General features: G+C 49.5%; 1 protein-coding gene and 1 non-coding gene across 5 annotated transcripts in view; one reads left to right on the forward strand and one right to left on the reverse strand.

Annotated features, from left to right (window-relative positions):
- Nucleotides 1-7,740, reverse strand: part of SLC44A2 (solute carrier family 44 member 2 (CTL2 blood group)) — a 33,948-nt gene extending 26,208 nt beyond the window's left edge. The window contains exon 1 of one of the 4 annotated variants that reach the window (XM_012436202.2): nt 7,635-7,740. In XM_012436202.2, coding sequence (XP_012291625.1) covers nt 7,635-7,665 — 31 coding nt within the window. In that variant the 5' untranslated portion in view covers nt 7,666-7,740. Of the gene's footprint in view, nt 1-5,224; nt 6,376-7,634 lie in introns of those variants that run through there. The other 3 variants (XM_012436198.3, XM_064381874.1, XM_012436196.3) reach the window with 3 other exon arrangements.
- An 11,631-nt stretch (nt 7,741-19,371) lies between these two features.
- LOC135276917 (U6 spliceosomal RNA) lies at nt 19,372-19,478 on the forward strand. Its single transcript, XR_010344466.1, has one exon. It is a non-coding gene; the product is annotated as a U6 spliceosomal RNA (small nuclear RNA).
- Nucleotides 19,479-21,483: the final 2,005 nt, after the last annotated feature.

The following is a 21,483-nucleotide window of genomic DNA, read 5'->3' on the forward strand; positions in this document are numbered from 1 at the left end:
TGGGAGGCCGAGGCGGGTGGATCACGAGGTCAAGAGATCGAGACCATCCTGGTCAACATGGTGAAACCCCGTCTCAACTAAAAATACAAAAAATTAGCTGAGCATGGTGGCGCAGCCTGTAATCCCAGCTACTCAGGAGGCTGAGGCAGGAGAATTGCCTGAACCCAGGAGGCGGAGGTTGCGGTGAGCCGAGATCGCGCCATTGCACTCCAGCCTGGGTAACAAGAGTGAAATTCCGTCTCAAAAAATAAAAAATAAAAAATAAAAAAATAACCGGGCGTGCTAGCAGGCACCTGTAGTCCCAGCTACTTGGGAAGTTGAGGTAGGAGAATCACTAGAACCCAGGAGGCAGAGGTTGCAGTGAGCCAAGACTGTGCCACTGCACTCCAGCCTGGGCAACAGAGCAAGACTCCATCTCAAAATAAAACAAAAAAAAAGAAAGGAAAAGAAAAGAAAAAATAACTATATTAGCTAAGTGTGGTGGTACATGCCTGTGGTCCCAGTTCACAGCTCACTGTAGCCTACCACTAGGGAGGCTGAGGTGGGAGGATCACTTGAGCCCAGGAGGCAGAGGCTACAGTGAGCTGTGATCACACCACTGCACTCCAGACTGGATGACAGAAACCCTGTCTCTAAAAAAAAAAAAAGCAAACAAATAAAAATAACAAAACAAAAACAACCCCTCCCATCCCCACTAACCATTAGTGTGATCCCACTTCACAACAGGCACACTGAGGCTGCTTGGTCAGACCACACAGCTGGTGAGAGACACAGCCAGGAATCAAACCAGGCCCTGCTGGAGCCAACCCAGGCCTTTCCTTGGCAGGTACTGGAAGAAGCAGAGATAATGTTGCGGCAATGGTGGGGAAGAACAATTGGGAAAATTGGGCTGTTGGACAAGGCCAGGATTGAGGGAGGCAGCCTTCAGGTTCCAGCCTTGCTGGTGGTAACAGCTGACCCACCCAGTGTAGTGGGCGTAGGCGATAAGAGAACAGCCACAGCCTGCCCAGTCACAGTGCTGGTGCCAGGACATCAAATGCCACCCAGCCCCCACAGCTTCCGGACACTGGCCAAGTCCCCAAGAGCTGCAGTGGCCCAAGGCCTCACCCACACAGCCAGCCACTGGCCTCTGCCTTCCCAGAAGTCTGTGCCTGCGGAATGAGCATCACCAGCTGCCCAGCACCTCCTTTTGACAAAGGATTTGAGGACAGCATCTAGGTGGGAGGCGCAGAAGGGTTAAGGGCAAAAGATAAGAGTGCCTACTGTATGCACAGAGCTCCTACTGTGTGCTGGACTGTGCTAGGCACCAAACCAGACTTTGCTTTTAAAAACAGTTAAGATTTTTTTTTTTAAAGACAGGATCTCCTTTCTTTTTTTTTTTTTTTTGAGATGGAGTCTCACTCTGTTACCAGGCTGGAGTGCAGTGGCGCAATCTCAGCTCACTGCAATCTCCGTCTCCTGGGTTCAAGCGATTCTCCTGCCTCAGCCTCCCAAGTAGCTGGGATTACACTACAGGTGCGTGCAGCCACACCCAGCTAATTTTTGTGTTTTTTAAATTAGAGATGGAGTTTCACCATGTTGGCCAGGATGGTCCTGATCTCTTGACCTCATAATCTGCCCTCCTCAGCCTCCTAAAGAGGGAGGCTCACCATGCCCAGCCGAGACTCCCATTCATAAATAAATAAATTTTTAAAAATCATGCTCTCAGGCCGGGCGCGGTGGCTCACGCCTATAATCCTAGCACTTTGGGAGGCTGAGGCGGGTGGATCACGAGGTCAAGAGATTGAGATCATCCTGGTCAACAAGGTGAAACCCCGTCTCTACTAAAAATACAAAAATTACTTGGTCGTGGTGGCGCACGCCTGTAATCCCAGCTACTCAGGAGGCTGAGGCAGAAGAACTGCTTGAACTCAGGAGGCGGAGGTTGCGGTGAGCCGAGATCGCACCATTGCACTCCAGTCTGGGTAACAACAGTGAAACTCCGCCTCAAAAAAAAAAAAAAAAAAATCATGCTCTCTTGGGGATTGATTGGGAAATGGCAAAAAAGTCTCGGCGGGGTATGGTGGTTTACGCCTGTAATCCCAGAACATTGAGAGGCTGAGGCGGGCAGATCACCTGAGGTCGGGAGTTACAGACCAGCCTGGCCAACAAGGTGAAACCCAGTCTCTGTTAAAAATACAAATATTAGCCAGGCGTGGTGGCTCACGCCTGTAATCTCAGCGACTCGGGGCGCTGAGGCAGGAGAATCGCTCGAACCCAGGAAGCAGAGGTTGCAGTGAGTCGAGATAATGCCACTGCACTCCAGCTTGGGCAATAAAAGTGAAACTCCATCTCAAAAAAAAAAAAAAAAAAAAAAAAGGGAAAAAGAAAAGCAAAGTCTCTAGGGAGAATTCTTTACCAGGGCTCTGCAAATGTTTTCTGTTAAAGACTAGATATTAAAGATTTTAAGCTTTGTGGTTCACATATCATCTCTGTCATATATTTTTTTCTTTTTTTACAACCATTTAAAAATATAGCAGCCATTCTTAGCCCACTAGCCTAACAAAAACAGGCCACCACCCAGCAATCTAAATATAAGTAACATTAGCCATGTTCGGTGGCTCACGCCTGTAATCCTGGCACTTTGGGAAGCCAAGGTGGGTGGATCACTGGAGGTCAGGAGTTCAAGACCAGCCTGGCCAGCAAGGTGAAACCCCGTCTCTATTAAAAATACAAAAATTAGCTGGGCGTGGTGTCTTGTGCCTGTAATCGCAGCCACTGGGGAAGCTGAGGCATGAGACTCACTTGAACCCAGGAGGCAGAGGCTGCAATGAGCTGACATGGTGCCCCTGCCTTCCAGCCTGGGCAACAGAGGGAGACTCCGTCTCAATAAATAAATAAATAAGAGTAACATAGATCTGCACATTTTAAAAGAGTTATGGGCTGGGCGTGGTGGCTCACATCTGTAATCTCAGTACTTTGAGAGGCCAAGGTAGGAGGATCACTTGAGCCCAGGAGTTCAAGACCAGCCTGGGCAACATGACAAAACATGGTCTCTTCAAAAAATACAAAAATTAACCGAGCATGGTAACTGGAACCCTGTAGTCCCAGCTCCTTGGGAGGCTGAGGCAGGAGAATTGCTTAAACCCAGGAGCGGAAGTTGCAGTGAGCCAAGATTGAACTATTGCACTTCACCCTGGGTGACAGAGTGAGACCTGTCACACACAAAAAAAGTATATACTAATAAAATAATAATAATACAGATTGGCCCTCCTTGGGCATGACAGGGCCCGTGCTGGCTAGATGAGGTGTTCACCTTGTGAAAACACCTTCAGCCTCATATATTTAGGATCTATGCCCTTTTATGTATGTATTTCCTACTTCAAAAAAAAGTTTAAAATAAATATTCACTTTGATTGGTTAAATAACAGACGGTCCATCCACAAATGTGCTATTCTATGCTACTGTGCAAAAAGGTTGTGCTGGGCACCGTGGCACATACCTGTAATCAGTGCCAGCTACTCAGGAGGCTGAGGTGGGAGGCTCCTTTCAACCCAGGAGTTCCAGGCTAGCCAAGGCAACATAGCAAGACCCTATGTCTTTTCTTTTTATTTTAACCCTCTCTTAAAATAATAATAATAAATGATTGAGGAAGCTTTGGAGGTGTTGACATGAGACCATCTCTAATATATATTAGGTAAAAAAAACAAAAAAACACTAGGTGCAGTGGCTCATGCCTATAATCCCAGCACTTTGGGAGGCCAGTACAGGAGTATTGCTTGAGCCCAGTAGTTCACAACCAGACTGGGCAACAGGGTAAGACCCCCACCTCTTAAAAAAAAAATTAGTTGACTATCATGGTGCACACCTGTAGTCTCAACTACATGGGAGGCAGAAGCAGGAGGATCACTTGAGCCTAGGAGTTGGAGGCTGCAGTGAGCTATGATCATCCCACTGCACTCTAGGCTAGCCTAGTGATAGAGTGAAACCCTGTGTATAAACAACAAAAATAACAACAAAGAATAAAGTATTGTCCAGGGTGACAGAGCAAGAGGGAAACTTTCATCATAAAGCCATAACATCTTTTGTATCTTTTAAATTTAAAGCATGTGAATGTATTATCCCTTTCAAAGAAAACAGTCACAAGTAACAACCTTTCATACATACATACATATATATGTGTATGTGTGTATATATATTTCAATATTACACATATACATATATATATATATATATATATATATTTTGAGACGGAGTTTCGCTCTTGTTACCCAGGCTGGAGTGCAATGGCGCTATCTCGGCTCACCGCAACCTCCACCTCCTGGGTTCAGGCAATTCTCCTGCCTCAGCCTCCTGAGTAGCTGGGATTACAGGCGTGCGCCACCACGCCCAGCTAATTTTTTGTATTTTTAGTAGAGACGGGGTTTCACCATGTTGACCAGGATGGTCTCGATCTCTTGACCTCGTGATCCACCCGCCTCGGCCTCCCAAAGTGCTGGGATTACAGGCGTGAGCCACCGCGCCCGGCCATATTTTTTTTGAGATGGAATTTTGAGCTTGTGGCCCAGGCTGGAGTGCAATGGCATGATCTCAGCTCATTGCAATGTCCACCTTCTGGGTTCAAGCAATTCTCACTCAGCCTCCCAACTAGCTGGGACTACGGGTGCACATCACCACACCCAGCTAATTTATTTATTTATTATTTTTTTTGGGACGGAGTCTGTCGTCGCCCAGGCTGGAGTGCAACGGCGTGATCTCGGCTCACTGCAACCTCTGCCTCCTGGGTTCAAGTGATTCTCCTGCCTCAGCCTCCTAAGTAGTTGGGATTACAGGTGCGCATCACCATGCCCGGCTAATTTTTGTATTTTTAGTAGAGACAGGGTTTCACCATGTTGGTCAGGCTGCTCTCGAACTCCTGACCTTGGGATCCACCCGCCTCAGCCTCCTAAAGTGCTGGGATTGCAGGCTTTAGCCACCACGTCCGGCCCTAATTTTTGTATTTTTAGTAGAGACGGGGTTTCACCATGTTGGCCAGGCTGGCCTCGAACTCCTGACCTCAAGTGACCCACCCACCTCAGCCTCCCAAAATGTTAGGATTATAGGCGTGAGCTCACACCTGTAATGCACGCCTGGCCAAGACTGTTTTAAATAAGCATCACTACTGTCCCCTCCGACCCCAGTTTTATTTCTCCCTAGTCAGAGTCTATTGTTTTGGATCCAGAATCTTTTTCTACACTGCTCTTACCAAGGGGGGGTTGGCTGGAAAGGATGGCAGTGCCCATTGCTGACATCCTCCGGGGGCCCAGAGCCATTTCCCCATTTCCCCTGGAACTGCTGCTTTCCTCTAGATATGATCTCTGCTGAGGAACGCGCTTCCTGCCCGACCTGGTCTCGCCCAAGTCAATGCCTTGGGTTGCTTCTCCATTAGCTCGTGGGAAAGCCATGTCCACAGTAACACCAGCCCTGGTGGCCTCTTGGCACACTGAGTTTGCCAGCCTATGCAAAATGCTTCCTCCACCAGTGAGTGTGGTCAGCTGAACCCTACAGACAAAGACACAGAGCATCAGAGAGGTCACGGACTCACCCAGGGCCACACGGCTCCTAAGTGTCAGAGCCAGGATTTGGTCCTGGGTTTGTCTGACGTCAGTCCCTAAACTTCTGCGGGATGGGAAGCCATTAGGACAAGGGGGTAGGTTATGTGAGCCACTCTTCCACACCATCCCCAGGAGAAAGTTCCCTTCATCCATCAGAGACTTCATGGGGCAGTCCAAGGCCCCCAGGTTTTTGGTTCTGAAGTGAAGCTTGCTTTTCCAAGCTAAGCAAAACCCCTACTTCAAGCAATCAAACCAGATGGCCCCTCTGGCCCCAAGGCAAAATATAATTAAGTAACTATGTGGTTTGTTTGCTGTTCTTTCTTCCTGAAGCACACTTCCCCTAAATCTTCCCACGGCTGGCTCAACCTCCAGCCCTTAGTAACCTAAAATAATCACTGATGTTTCTGCCACACAAGATCATACGATGTCCTGTTCTTTGCTTCACAATTTACAGCAACCTAAAATTACACATTCCTTCCCTTGACTACTCCCTGCGGTCAAAGATTTCGCTGCTGTATTCACTGCTGGGTTCCCAGGGTCTAGACCCCTGCCTAAATTGTGCTCAATAAATATTTGTTGATTGAAGGTACTCCCTTGAGCACAGCACAAGGTCTGTCTGGCGGGGTCCCCGTCTCATGTGTGGGCCTGGGAGATCTGCCTAGCTCCGCCCATGGCTCAGTTCCATCCTTTGGCCAAATTCAAGGCTGGGTGAATCCTATCATTGTCTACTCTGCCCCAGCCAAACCTCATAGAGACCCAATACCCCTCAGATGCTGCCCACAAGCAGGCAAGACCTGGCTGGAACCCCAGACTTAGACTCTGAGGTCAGAGACAGCCTGTCACACCCAAGGGACACACAGCACCCGCAGCCACTGGAGCTGGGGTTTGAGCCCAAATCAAGACCAAGGGGGTCCCTCCAGGGGACTGGGCTGGCAGCTTCAGTTGGGGAGGGGGTGCTGGGAGCCGGCCAGGTCCTGCTGCCTCCCTTGGCTAGGCTCTGCAGGGAAGGTCCCAGCCTCCCCCATCTATCTCTCCTGAAGCCTCCTGAGGCCACAGTCCCTGGGGGCAGGAAGGCACAGCTCTAGCCAACTTGTTTGTCTTGAATATTTTAGAGCAGTTTCCGGCCCCCTCCCCAAGGCCCTTCAGTGTCACTGTTTCCAGGAAGTTCTTGTCACACACAGAGGGGCGATATATGGTGCCTCTTTGCCTCCAGGGTAGTACCACGTGGGGCTGGGGCTGAATTGGGTCTTGGGGACCCAAAATGGAGAAGAGAAAGGAGAAACTGAGGATGGCAACTCTCCCCACCGTGGGAATCCAGGGGAGGGCGGCACCACACGGCGCTAGGGATGGAGAAGCCCATATCCTGGCCCCATCCCCGGGGCCAACTGACTCAGGCCGCCCCCAGAGGTTCGCGGGAGGGAGTTCCAGTCGCCAGCACCTCTCGAAACGGGAGGTGGGTGTCCCCATCCCCTTGCACAGGGCGGGGAAAGTTTCTCAATTGTTTCCTGCTTCCTTCCTGCCCCCTTGTCAGAGACGCCCTTCTTTCCGCCGTTTCCAGGCGGCTGGCCAGACCCGGTGGGCTCCCACCTTGGGTATTCGGTCTGCCCAGTCTTGCCTCAGTTTCCCCATTTGGCTAACAGCCCTGGAGGGCTACTTCTGGCGGTAAGGTGCAGGAGGAAGAAGTGGACAAAGGGGTTCGAGAGAGGAAGGGGATTTGGGGAGGTCGGGGCCCTGTCTCTTTTCCGAGCCCGCAGCGCCGCGCCTCCCCTCCCCCGCCCGCCATCTGAGCCGCCCAGATAACGGGACCTCCCCGGGCGGAGCATGCGCCGTGCACCCCGGCCCATCAGCCGGAGGGGGAGCTGGGGCTCCCGGGGAGGGGATGCGGGGCGACCCGGGTGGAGCAGGGGGCGTGGGATCCGCGCAGTGTGGGATGCGGGGGCCCGAGCGCGGAGGGCCCTCCAGCGGCAGCGCGGGTGCCTAGGGTCTCAGATGTCCCCCTGGCTCAACGTCCCCCCACCCCCAGGTCAGCAGAGGCGGCCCCTGACCGGAGGCGGCTCCTACCGTAGGCTCCGTTTTTCCGCTCGTCCTCCATGGCCGCGGCGGGCGGGAGGCGAAGTCCAAGCCAGCGCGACCCCAGCCCGGGCGGGCGGGAGGCTCCGCGGGCTGCAGCGCCCCGCCCCGGGCTCCGGCCACGCCCCGCCCGCCGGACCCGCCCCCGCGCGGCTCCTCCAATGGGAGCCTCAAGCGGGCGAGGGCGGTGCCCAGAGGCGGGACCTGGCGTGGGAGGGGTGGAGCCCCAACCTTTGTTTCTAGTCTCGGCTCTCAAGTAATCCTCTGGAGGGTGTGCACCGTGGGCAAAGAGAGGTCTGTCATTCATTCATTCATTCATTCATTTATTCATTCATCTATGCATTTCATCGTCAAGGAGATATTGAGACTGGGTGTGGCGGCGCGGGCCTGTAATCCCAGCCACTCTGGAGGCTGAGGCAGGAGGATCACTTGGGCCAAAGAGTTCCAGGCCAGCCTGGACAACATAGTGAGATCTGGTCTCTAAAACGTACATTGACCGGGCGCGGTGGTTCACACCTGTAATCCCAGCACTTTGGGAGGCCTAGGTGGGAGGCTCGCATGAACCCAGGAGTTTGAGACCAGCCCGGGCAACATAGGAAGACCCTCGTCTGTAGAAAAAAATGTAAAAAATTGCCGGGCGCGGTGGCGCGTGCCTGCAGTCCCAGCTACTCGGGAGGCTGAGGTGGGAGGATCGCTTGAGCCCAGGAGTTCTGGGCTGTAGTGCGCTATGCCGATCGGGTGTCCGCACTAAGTTCGGCATCAATATGGTGACCTCCCGGGAGCGGGGGACCACCAGGTTGCCTAAGGAGGGGTGAACCGGCCCAGGTCGGAAACGGAGCAGGTCAAAACTCCCATGCTGATCAGCAGTGGGATCGCGCCTGTAAATAGCCACTGCACTCCAGCCTGAGCAACGTAGCGAGACCCGGTCTCTTAAAAAAAAAAGAAAAAGAAAAGGCCAGGTGCGGTGGCTCACGCCTGTAATCCCAGCACTTTGGGAGGCCGAGGGGGGTGGATCACGAGGTCAAGAGATCGAGACCATCCTGGTCAACCACCCCGTCTCTACTAAAAATACAAAAAATTAGCTGGGCATGGTGGCGCGTGCCTGTAATCCCAGCTACACAGGAGGCTGAGGCAGGAGAATTGCCTGAACCCAGGAGGCGGAGGTTGCGGTGAGCCGAGATCGCGCCATTGCACTCCAGCCTGGGTAACAAGAGCGAAACTCCGTCTCAAAAAAAAAATAAAAAATAAAAAAATTAACCGTGCTTGGTGATGCACACTTGTAATTCAGCTACTCTGGAGGCTGAGGTAGAAGGATCACTTGAGTCCAGGAGTTTGAGGCTACAGTGAGCTATGATTGTGCCACTGCATTCCAGCCTGGGCAACCCTGTCTCAAAATAATAGTAATCATAACTAACAGTAATAATAACAAAAGATGAATAGATAAATAATTGATAGGTAACTATTGATCACCTAGTACCACTGAACATACCAAAAGATGCCATTTTCTTTTCTTTATTTTATTTTATTTTTTGGAGATGGAATCTTGCTCTGTCTCCCAGGCAGGAGTGCAGTGGCACAATCTTGGCTCACTGCAACCTCTGCCTCCTGGGTTCAGGCAATTCTCTTGTCTCAGCCTCCGGAGTAGCTGGGATTACAGGGGTCCGCCACCACGCCCAGCTAATTTTTTGTATTTTAGTAGAGACGGGATTTCACCGTGTTGCTCAGGCTGGTCTCAAACTCCTGATCTCATGATCAGCCCACCTCGGCCTCTCAAAGTGCTGGGATTACAGGCTCCGCGTGAGCCACCGTGCCCAGCCAAGATGCCATTTTCATTCATTAGATTAGTAAGAATTTTAGAGTTTGATAACATGAAATCAGGTGAGTGACTGCTTTAAAGCAGAAGGTTTTCTGGCAGAAAGAGTAAATCCAAGTCATGTTCACCTGGCACCATTCCTGCCTGGCACTGACCAGTGTGTGTGCATGGAATGGAGTAACCAAGGGGTGTTCCCTGCAGCCTTGACAGTTATTGTGAAAAATGGGTGAAAACATCACTACACTCCAGCCTGGGTGACAGAGTGAGACCCTATCTCAAAAAAGTAAAAAAAAAATGAATAAAGCATAAAGCACGAAGTCATCAGGGACATGTAAATTAAAGCCTCGATGAGATACCATTGCACACCCACCTGAGTGGCTAAAATTAAAAAGTCTGGTCGAACCAAGTGTTGAGGAAGATGGGAAGCATATGGGTGCTCTCCTACTCTGTTGGTGAGAATGTAAAACGGCACAACCACTTGGAAAATAATCTGACAGTTTCTTCTTTCTTTCTTTCTTTCTCCATGTTGGTCAGGCTGGTCTCAAACTCTCGACCTCAGGTGATCCACCTGCCTCTGCCTCCCAAAGTGCTGGGATTACAGGCATGAGCCACCGCACCTGGCCTGATCTGGCAGTTTCTTGCAAAGTTAATGCCCTAGAAATTGCACTCCTAGGTATATACCCAAGAAAAGTATAAGTGAAGAAAAGAAAAAACCCACAGAGACTTTCATATAAATGTTCATGGCAGCTTTATAGTATCCTTATTCACAACGGCAAAAAAAAAAAAACAAAAAACTAGTGGCCTGGTGCAGTGGCTCACGCCTGTAATCCTAGCACTTTGGGAGGCTGAGGCTGGCAGATCACAAGATCAGGAGTTCGAGACCAGCCTGACCAACATGGTGAAACCCCATCTCTACTAAAAATACAAAAATTAGCTGGGCATGGTGGCACCCGCCTGTAATCCCAGCTACTTGGGGGGCTGAGGCAGGAGAATCGCTTGAACCCAGGAGGCAGAAGTTGCAGTGAGCCGAGATTTTGCAACTGCACTCCAGCCTGGGCAACAGAGTGAGACTCTGTCTCAAACAAACAATCAAACAAATGAACAATCAAAAAACTAGGAGCAACCTAAATTCCCATTAATGGTTCAGTGGTGAAGCAAACAATTGTGGGTTTCACCCATACCATGGGATTCTCCTTAGCGATGAGAAATGCATGTTTTATTTTTCTTCTTCTACTTCTTCTTCTTCTTCTTCTTTTTTTAGGGACAGGATCTTTCTCTGTTGCCCAGGCTGGAGTGCAGCGGTGCAGTCATAGCTGACTGAAGCTCTGACCTCCTCAGCTCAAGCAATCCTCCTGCCTCAGCCTCCCAAGTTGCAGGGACTACAGAAAAACAACACCACGCCCGGCTAATTTTTTAAGTTTTTGGAGAGATGGGGCTCTCCCTAATAGATGCCCAGTCTGGTCTCAAGTGATCCTTCTGCCTCAGTCTCCTAAAGTGCTGAAATTACAGGTGTGAGCCACAGTGCCCAGTCCAGGAATAAACTATTGATACAGGCAAAAATAAGGATGAATCTCCCCAAAAAGCATAATGTTGTGTGAAAGAAGCCACACACATTTTTTCTGAAATTCTAGAACAGGCATAGCTAATCAACCTATAGTAACAGAACATAGATAGTAACAGAACATAGATCATTGGTTGACTTTTGGGACAGTAGTAACTGCTAGGATGACAGGAGCAGCTTCTGGGAACTGGAAACAGGATTGTAGTGATGTAGCTTAGTTCAGTTTGTGAATACTTCATATTTGATCTTTCCCCTTCCACCTCCCCAACTCCTTTTTCTTTCTTTTTTTTTTTTTGAGACAGTCTTGTTCTGTCGCCAGGCGCCAGGCTGGAGTGCAGTGGCACAATCTTGGCTCGCTGCAACCTCTGCCTCCTGGGTTGAAGCAATTCTCCTGCCTCAGCCTCCTGGGTAGCTGGGACTACAGGCATGCGCCACCATGCCCGCTGATTTTTTTTGTATTTTTAGTAGAGACGGGGTTTCACCATGTTGGCCAGCGTGGTCTCAATCTCTTTTTTTTTTTTTTTTTTGAGACGGAGTTTCGCTCTTGTTACCCAGGCTGGAGTGCAATGGCACGATCTTGGCTCACCGCAACCTCCACCTCCTGGGTTCAGGCAATTCTCCTGCCTCAGCCTCCTGAGTAGCTGGGATTACAGGCATGTGCCACCGTGCCCAGCTAATTTTTTTTGTATTTTTAGTAGAGATGGAGTTTCACCATGTTGACCAGGATGGTCTCGATCTCTTGACCTTGTGATCCACCCGCCTCAGCCTCCCAAAGTGCTGGGATTACAGGCGTGAGCCACCACACCTGGCATGCTTTTTCTTTTCTTTTCTTTTTTTTTTTTTCTGAGACAGAATCTTGCTCTGTTGCCCAAGCTGGAGTGCAGTGGCAATTTTTGTATTTTTACGAGACACGCAGTTTCACCATGCTGCCCAGTATGGTCTCAAACTCCTGACCTCAAGAGATCCACCCACCTCAGCCTCCCAAAGTGCTGAGATTACAGGTGTGAGCCACCACGTCTGACCTCGACTTCTGCCCTTTAAAAATATGTTGCTCAGCTGAGCGTGGTGGCTCATGCCTGTAATCCCAGCACTTTGGAAGGCTGAGGCGGGAGAATCACCTGAGGTCGGGAGTTCGACACCAGCCTGACCAACATGGAGAAACCCCATCTCTACTAAAAATGCAAAAAAATTAGCCAGGCGTGGTGGCACAGGCCTGTAATTCCAGCTACTCAGGAGGCTGAGGCAGAAGAATCGCTTGAACCCGGGAGGTGGAGGTTGTGGTGAGCTGAGATTGCACCATTGCACTCCAGCCTGGGTAACAAAAGCGAAACGCCTAAAAAAATTAAATAAATAAATACATAAAATATGTTGCTCTTCCCAGTCCAGTCGCCAGCATCATGCTCTTTTATTCCTTTTTCAAGTCCCTCGTGGGCAAGAATGTGGTCATGGAACTCAAGAATGATGTGGGCCGGGCGCGGTGGCTCACGCCTGTAACCCCAGCACTTTGGGAGGCCGAGGCGGGTGGATCACAAGGTCAAGAGATCGAGGCCATCCTGGTCAACACGGTGAAACCCCGTCTCTACTAAAAATACAAAAAATTAGCTGGGCATGGTGGCACGTGCCTGTAATCCCAGCTACTCAGGAGGCTGAGGCAGGAGAATTGCCTGAACCCAGGAGGCGGAGGTTGCAGTGAGCCGAGATCACGCCATTGCACTCCAGCCTGGGTAACAAGAGCGAAACTCTGTCTCAAGAAAAAAAAAAAAATAAAAGAATGGTGGCACCCTTCATTCAGTAGATCAGTATCTCAACATCAAACGAGCTGACACAAGTGTCATACACCTTGAGAAATATCCTCACAAGTTATCAGTGAAGAACTGCTAGGCTGAGCTTGATGGCTCACACCTGTAATCCCAGCACTTTGGGAGGCTAAGGCAGGTGGATCACCTGAGAGCAGGAATTCAAGACCAGCCTTGCCAACATGGCAAAATCCCATCTCTACTAAAATACAAAACTTAGTCCAGGGCAGTGGCAGGTGGACCACCTGAGGTCAGGAGTTCGAGACCAGCCTTGCCAACGTGGCAAAATCCCATCTCTACTAAAATACAAAACTTAGCCCAGGGCAGTGGCAGGTGCCTGTAATCCCAGCTACTCAGGAGGCTGAGGCAGGAGAATTAGTGGAACCTGGGAGGTGGAGGTTGCAGTGAGCTGAAATCACGCCACTGCACTCCAGCCTGAGCAACAGAGCAAGACTCTGTCTCAAAGGAAAAAAAAACAAGGACTGCTTCATTCTGGGCTTAGTGGTCCCATACAGACAGTTCCCAGCAGAGGAGGTGGACACACATTGTCACAGCGTACAGCAAGGAAGAAAGCCCAGCAGCAGTAAGTGACAACCCCTCCTTCTCCTCCCCTCCCTCTTCCTTGGTGACCCGTAACCCCAATCCCCAGCCCAGGACCCCTAACTCCCAATACTTGAAGATTTTGTTTTTTTGTTTTTTACTAATGATGGTTTTGTGAGTTTTTTTTTTTTAAAAAAAGGGATGATCGGATAAGAGGAATAATAGGGAACAGGTATCCTTTCTGAGCAGGGGAGAAGAGGTAGGCTGGGAAATTTCAAAGCCTTCCCAATCCCCAGTACCTGCCTTTCTCACTACCTCCCTGGAGATGGTGGGAGGGAGGGCTTCCTAGGTCTTTCCAGGGCAGCATGTGAATCACTTGGGGGGATGGAAGGAATCTGTCCCACGTCAGGAATAAAATTTATGATGCAAATATATATATATACACACACACAGACACATACACACACAAGCATATATATATATATACACACACTATATATATAAAATGTAACACACACACACATACATATAACATATATATAAGCCAAACGTGGTAGCTGATGCCTGTAATCCCAGGACTTTGATCCCAGGGCGGATCGCCTGAGGTCGGGAGTTCGAGACCGACTTCACCAACATGGAGAAACCCTGTATCTACTAGAAATACAAAATTAGCTGGGCATGGTGGCGCATGTGTGTAATCCCAGCTACTCAGGAGGCTGATGCAGAAGAGTCACTTGAACCTGGGAGGTGGAGGTTGTGGTGAGCCGAGATTGTGCCATTGCACTCCAGCCTGGGCAACAAGAGTGAAATTCTGTCTAAAATAAATAAATAAATAAATAAATAAATGTGTGTCTGTGTGTGTGCTACATGTTACTGGGTGCAGTGTCTCACACATATTGGGAGGCTAAGGCAGGAGGATTGCTTGAGCCCAGAGGTTCCAGATCAGCTTGGCTAATCAAGTGAGACCTCATCTTTAATTAAAAAAAATAATAAATACGTCGGGCATGGTAGCTCACACCTGTAATCCAAGCACTTTGGAGGCCATGGCAGGCGGATCACCTGAGGTCAAGAGTTCAAGACCAGCCTGACCAACATGGTGAAACCCTGTCTTTTTTTTTTTTTTTTTGAGACGGAGTTTGGCTCTTGTTACCCAGGCTGGAGTGCAATGGCGCGATCTCGGCTCACCGCAACCTCCGCCTCCTGGGTTCAGACAATTCTCCTGCCTCACTCTCTTGAGTAGCTGGGATCACATGCACGCGCCAACATGCCCAGCTAATTTTTGTATTTTTAGTAGAGACGGAGTTTCACCATGTTGACCAGGATGGTCTCGATCTCTTGACCTCATGATCCACCCGCCTCGGCCTCCCAAAGTGCTGGGATTACAGGCGTGAGCCACCGCGCCTGGCCTGAAACCCTGTCTTTAAAAAATAAAAATAAATGGGCCGGGCGCGGTGGTTCATGCCTGTAATCCAAGCACTTTGGAGGCCAAGGCGGGTGGATCACCTGAGGTCGGGAGTTCAAGACCAGCTTGACCAACATGGTGAAACCCCGTCTTTAAAAAATAAAAATAAAAACAAAGATCTCGAAGAGATATTTGTAATAAATAAATAAATAAATAAAAATAAAAACATAAGCCGGGCGCGGTGGCTGACGCCTGTAATCCCAGCACTTTGGGAGGCCGAGGCAAGTGGATCATGAGGTCAAGAGATCGAGACCATCCTGGTCAACATGGTGAAACCCCGTCTCTACTAAAAATACAAAAAATTAGCTGGGCATGGTGGCGCGTGCCTGTAATCCCAGCTACTCAGGAGGCTGAGGCAGGAGAATTGCCTGAACCCAAGAGGTGGAGGTTGCGGTGAGCCGAGATCGCGCCATTGCACTTCAGCCTGGGTAATGAGCGAAACTCCGTCTCAAAAAAAAGTAAAAATAGAAATAAAAATAAAAGTAAAATAAAAAATAATAAACAAATAAATAGCAATATGTTACATTTTGGCCGGGCGAGATGGCTCACGCCTGTAATCCCAGGACTTTGGGAAGCCAAGGCAGGTGGATCATGAGGTCAGGAGTTCAAGACCAGACTGGCCAACATGGTGAAACCCCGTCTCTACTAAAATACACAAAAATTACCTGGGCATGGTGGCTCGTGGCTGTAATCCCAGCTACTTGGGAGGCTGAGATAGGAGAATTGCTTGAACCGGGACCTGGGAGGCAGAGGTTGCAGTGAGCCCAGATCACACCACTGCACTCCAGCCTGGACTATAGAGCCAGAATCTATCTAAAAAAAAAAAAAAGGTTATATTTTTATTGGTCAGATGGTGGAAGAAAAAAAAATAAAAAGAAAAAATACGTTGTATTTGGAAATGGGAATTTTATTTTATTATTTATTTATTTATTTATATTTTAAGATGGGGTTTCACCGTGTTGACCAGGCTGGTCTTGAACTCCTGATCTCAGGTGATCCGCCCTCCTCGGCCTCCCAAAGAGCTGAGATTACGGGCGTGAGCCACTGCGCCCGGCCAGAAATGGGTATTTCAAAAAATAGTTTAAGAAAGGAGGTGGCTCTGCAGATTATAACAAGAGTCAATGTTACAGCCAGGTCAGGTGGCTCACACATGTAAACCCAGCACTTTGGGAGGCAGGATGGTCACTTGAGGTCAGGAGTTCAAGACTAGCCTGGATAACATGGTGAAGCCCTGCCTCTACTTTAAAAGAAAAAAAATAGCTGGGTGTGGTGGCATGCGCCTGTAATCCCAGGCAGTTGGGAGGCTGAGGCAGGAGAGCTGCTTGAACCCTGTAGGCTGAGGTTGCTGTGAGCCAAGATCGCACCACTGCACTCCAGCCTGGGTGACAGAGTGAGACTCTGTCTCAAAAAAAAAAAAAAAAAAAAATTAGCCAGGTGTGGTGGTGCACACCTCTAATCCCAGTTACTGGGGAGGCTGAAGCAGGAGAATCACTTTAACCTGGGAGGCAGAGGTTGCAGTGAGTTAAGGTTGCACCACTGCACATGCCAATCTGGGCAATGAAATGAGACTTGGTCTCAAAATAAAAGAAAAAGAGTGAATGTTTATATAAAGCTTAGTCAGTGTTAGACAAGGCATTAAGTGCTTTATATTTATTATTATCATTTTATTTATTTATTTTTCAGATGGAGTTTCACTCTTGTCTCCCAGGTTTGAGTACAATGGTGCCACCTCGGCTCATCACAACCTCCGCCTTCTGGGTTCAAGCGATTCTCCTGCTTCAGCCTCCAGAGGGATTACAGGTGCCCGCAACCACGCCCGGCGAATTTTTTGTATTTTTAGTAGAGATGGGGTTTCACCATGTTGTCCAGGCTGGTCTCAAACTCCTGACCTTAGGCGATCCACCTGCCTCGGCCTCCCAGAGTGCTGGGATTACAGGTGTGAGCCACCAAACCCCGCCTCCATCTAAATTTTTATTTTTAGTAGAGATGGGGTTTCACCATGTTGGCCAGGCTGGTCTTGAACCCCTGACCTCAGGTGATCTGCCCACCTTGGCCTCTCAAAGTGCTGGGATTACAAGTGTTAGCCACCATGCCCAGCCCACCTTTTATTTATTTATTTATTTATTTATTTATTTTGAGCCGAGGTCTGGCTCCGTTGCCCAGGCTGGAGGGCAGTGGCACCATCTTGGATCATCCGGTCAAGCACTCTATATTAAATCATTATAACCATTTTCCAACTGGGGAAAGTGACATGGAAAGGTGAAGTAATTTACCCACAGTAACACAGTGAGCACCTCACCGTGCAAGAATCTGCACCCGGAGAGTTTGGCTTTACACCGCAGACACACTTCCTTCCCCTTCAACCACATGCTTTCCAGAGCAGCCTCCGGGTCATATTGTTGAGTAATAATAGCAAGTTGTATTTATTTTTATTTAAGACAGAGTCTCGCCGGGCACGGTGGCTCACACCTGTAATCTCAGCACTTTGGGAGGCCGAGTTAGGCGGATCACCTGAGGTTGGGAGTTCAAGACCAGCCTGGCCAACATGGTGAAACCCAGTCTCTACCAAAAATACAAAAATTAGCCTGGCGTGATGGCAGATGCCTGTAGTCCCAGCTACTCAGGAGGCTGAGGCAGGAGAATCGCTTGAACTGGGAGGCAGAGGAGGTTGCAGTGAGCCAAGATCGAGTTGCGGCACTCCAGCCTGGGCAATCTATCTCAAAAAAGAAAAAAAAAGAAAAAAGTCCAGGCAAGGTGGCTCACTCCTGTAATCCCAGCACTTTGGGAAGCCAAGGCGGGTGGATTATGAAGTTGGGAGTTCAAGACAAGCCTGGCCAATGTGGTGAAATCCCATCTCTACTGAAAATAGGAAAATTAGGCAGGCATGGTGGCACACACCTGTAATCCCAGCTACTCGGGACGCTGAGGCAGAAGAATCACTTGAACCTGGGAGGCAGAGGTTGTGTGAGCTAAGATCACACCCTTGCACCTCAGCCTGGGTGACAGAGCAAGATTCTGTCTCAAAAAAAAAAAAAAAAAAAAGAATAAGGAGAAGAATGGTGGGTGCCAGGGGCTGGTAGTGGCAGTGGGAGTGTTTCATGGGGACAGATGAGAAAGCTCTGGAGATGGATGGTGGTGATGCCTGCACCACAACGTTGATGTGCTTAATGATGCTGAACTGTGCACTTCAAGATGGCTAAGGTGGCCAGGTGGCGTGGCATATATCTGTAGTCTCGGCTACTTGGGAGGCTGAGGTGGGAGGATGGCTTGAGAGAACCAGGAAGGGAACTGAAATTTGGGGCAGCAGGTTCAGTGATTTCCTGTGGCAAAGGTCCGCAGGTGTCTGACTGTGCCAGGTGCGGTGGTTGAGGGGCAATGGGGAGCCACAGAGGATGTGAGAGTGAGTGAGAGTCAAAAAGTCACAGAGAGTTTCAGAGAGATCCCTTTAGTGGTATGGAGAAAGGATTGAAGACAGGGCCTAGAGCCATGGTCCCTGGGAGAGGCTGCGGGAGGCTCCAGGCATCCAGAAGAATTAGGACAAGGCCATGGCCTCAGGGGGACGGGGGAGGTCACCACTGAGGCGGGGCAGGCTGGGCAGAGCCAGGGCACAGAGAGCTGCTCTGTTCTCTGACCCCATGGAAGCTTTTGGGCTCATGAATTTTTCATGCCAAACAGGCCTGCAGTTTCAGATTCCAGGGCGCTGGGCCCAGGCTTTTTGCTTCTGTTTACTGCCTCAAAACATCTCAGGGCCCCAGGAGACGAGTTATTTATTTATTTATTTGAGGCGGAGTCACTCTATTGCCCAGCTAATTTTTTGTATTTTTAGTAGAGATGGGGTTTCACTATGTTGATCAGGATGGTCTCAAACTCCTGACCTTAGGCAATCCACCTGCTGGAGTGCAGTGGCGTGACTCTGGCTCACTGCAACCTCTGCCTCCCAGATTCAAGTGATTCTCCTGCCTCAGCCTCTCAAGTAGCTGGGATTACAGGCATGCGTGACCACGCCTGGCTAATTTTATATTTTTAGTACAGACAGGGTTTCACCATGTTGGCCAGGCTGGTCTCAGACTCCTAACCTCAGGTGATCCACCTGCCTTGACCTCCCAAAGTGCTGGGATTATAGGCGTGAGCCACCAACCCACCAGGAGACAGTTCTTTTGAGGTTCAGCAATGCCTAGGCTGGGGTGAGGGCCTGGCAGTGGCTGTATCCCCCCAGGTGACCTTCTCGGCAGGCAGCTGCTGAGAGCCTGAAGGACACCCCGTCTCCTTTGGGCAGAGGCAACATAAAGTCTTGGGCTCTAGGCCAGGCGAGATGGCTCATGCCTGTAATCCCAGCATTTTGGGAGGCCAAGTGGGGGCGGACCACTTGAGCCCGGGAGTTCGAGACCAGCCTGGGCGACATGGTGAAACCCGTCTGTACCAAAAAACATAAAAATTAGCTGGGTGTGGGTGTGGTGGCTCATGCCTGTAATCCTAGCACTTTGGGAGACTGAAGCGGTGGATCACCTGAGGTCAGGAGTTCAAGACCAGCCTGGCCAACACGGTGAAACCCTGTTGTGTTTGCTTCGGCAGCACATATACTAAAATTGGAACGATACAGAGAAGATTAGCATGGCCCCTGCGCAAGGATGACACGCAAATTCTTGAAGCGGTCCATATTTTAAAAAAAAGAAAAAAAAGAAACCCTGTCTTTACTAAAAACACAAACATTAGCTTGGTGTGGTGGTGGGCACCTATAATCTCAGCTACTCAGGAGACTGAAGCAGGAGAATTGCTGGAACCTGGGAGGTGGAGGCTGCAGTGAGCCGAGATCGTGCCATTGCACTCATTCCAGCCCGGGCCGACAACAGCAAGACTTTGTCTCAAGAAATAATAATAATAGGCCGGGTGTGGTGGCTCACACCTGTAATCCCAGCACTTTGGGAAGCCGAGGTGGGTGGATCACCTGAGGTCAGGAGTTCGAGACCAGCCTGACCAACATGGAGAAACCCTATCTTTAAAAAAAAATAGTAATAATAATAATAAATAAAATGAGAAATAAAAAATTATCATCTTGCATAGGTCTCCTTCGTGTCATCTTATAAAGGCAGAAGCAGGGACACAGAGAGGTAAAGGCCCTTGCTAAAGACCACAGTGACACAGCCAGGAGGCAGTTAACCCAGAATTCCAATCTTAGTCCTGGGATTTGAAAGTCTGGTCCCTTGGTGAAAAAAAAAAAAAAAAAAAAAAGAGTCTGGTCCCTCCCACTCCTGTGTGTAGTTTGGAAAAGAACAAAGAAAAGGAAAAAAGAGTCTGGTCCCAGCCTGCTTCCACCTGCTTTGCTGTATTGCTGGATGCAAATACTGCTATTAGTAACATTAACTCTGGCTTGACTGGTGTTCAGTGTAAGTGAGGGTGGCCCTAAATGTCTCCCATGCAGGAATCCTCAAGACAACCCCTTGAATTAGAGAACCCTTTTATTTATTTATTTATTTATTTATTTGAGATAGAAACTTGCTTTATCATCCAGGCTGCAGTGCAGTGGTGCAGTCAAGGCTCACTGAAGCCTCAACCTTCTGAACTCAAGAGATCCTCCCATCTAGGCCTCTTCAGTAGCTGGGACTACAGGTGAGCACCACCACTCCCGGCTAATTTTAAAATTTTTTGTAGGCCAGGCACGGTGGCTCATGCCTGTAATCCCAGCACTTTGGGAGGCCGAGGTGGGCAGATCACGAGGTCAAGAGATCGAGACCATCCTGGCCAACATGGTGAAACCCTGTCTCTACTAAAAATACAAAAATTAGCCGGGTGTGGTGGCATGAGCCTGTGGTCCCAGCTACTCGGGAGGCTGAGGTGGAAGAATTGCTTGAACCCAGGAGGTGGAGGTTGCAGTGAGCCGAGATTGTGCCACTGCACTCCAGCCTGGTGACAGAGCAAGACTCCATCTCAAAAAAAAATAAAAATAAAAATATTTTTTTGTAAAGACAGTGTCTTGCTACTTGCTCAAGCTGGTCTTGAACTCCTGGTCTCAAACCGTCCTCCCACCTCAGCTTTCCAAAACACTGGGATTGGCCAGGCAAGGTGGCTCATGCCTATAATCTCAGCACTTTGGGAGGCTGAGGCAGGTGGATCACCTGAGGTCAGGAGTTTGAGGCCAGCCTGGTCAACATGGCGAAACCCCGTCTCTACTAAAAAAAACAAAACAAAAACAAAAAAAAAACAAAAAAAAACCCAGGTGTGGTGGCGCATGCCTGTAATCCCAGCTACTTGGGATGCTGAGGCAGGAGACTCGTTTGAACCTGGGAGGTGGAGGTTTGATAAACCGAGATTGTGCCATTGCACTTCAGCCTGGGCAACAAGAGTGAAACTCTGTCTCAAAAAAAAAAAATTAGCAAAATTTGCTAGGTGTGGCAGTTTGTGCCTGTAGTCCCAGTTACTAGGGAGGCTGAGGCAGGAGGATGGATGGAGCCCAGGAGGTTGAGGCTGCAGTGAGCCATGACTGCATCACTGCACTCCAGTCTGGGGTACAGAGTGAGACCCTGTCTCTGCAAAATGTTTTTTTGGCTGGGTGCAGTGGCTCATGCCTGTAATCTCAGTACTTTGGGAAGCTGAGGCAGGTGAATCACCTGAGGTCAGGAGTTCAAGACCAGCCTGGCCAACACAACGAAACTTCATCCCTACTAAAAATA

Source organism: Aotus nancymaae, unplaced genomic scaffold, assembly GCF_030222135.1.
Source record: "Aotus nancymaae isolate 86718 unplaced genomic scaffold, 86718_ANA_hifiasm-v0.15.2.pri h1tg000028l, whole genome shotgun sequence".
Taxonomy (NCBI): domain Eukaryota; kingdom Metazoa; phylum Chordata; class Mammalia; order Primates; family Aotidae; genus Aotus; species Aotus nancymaae.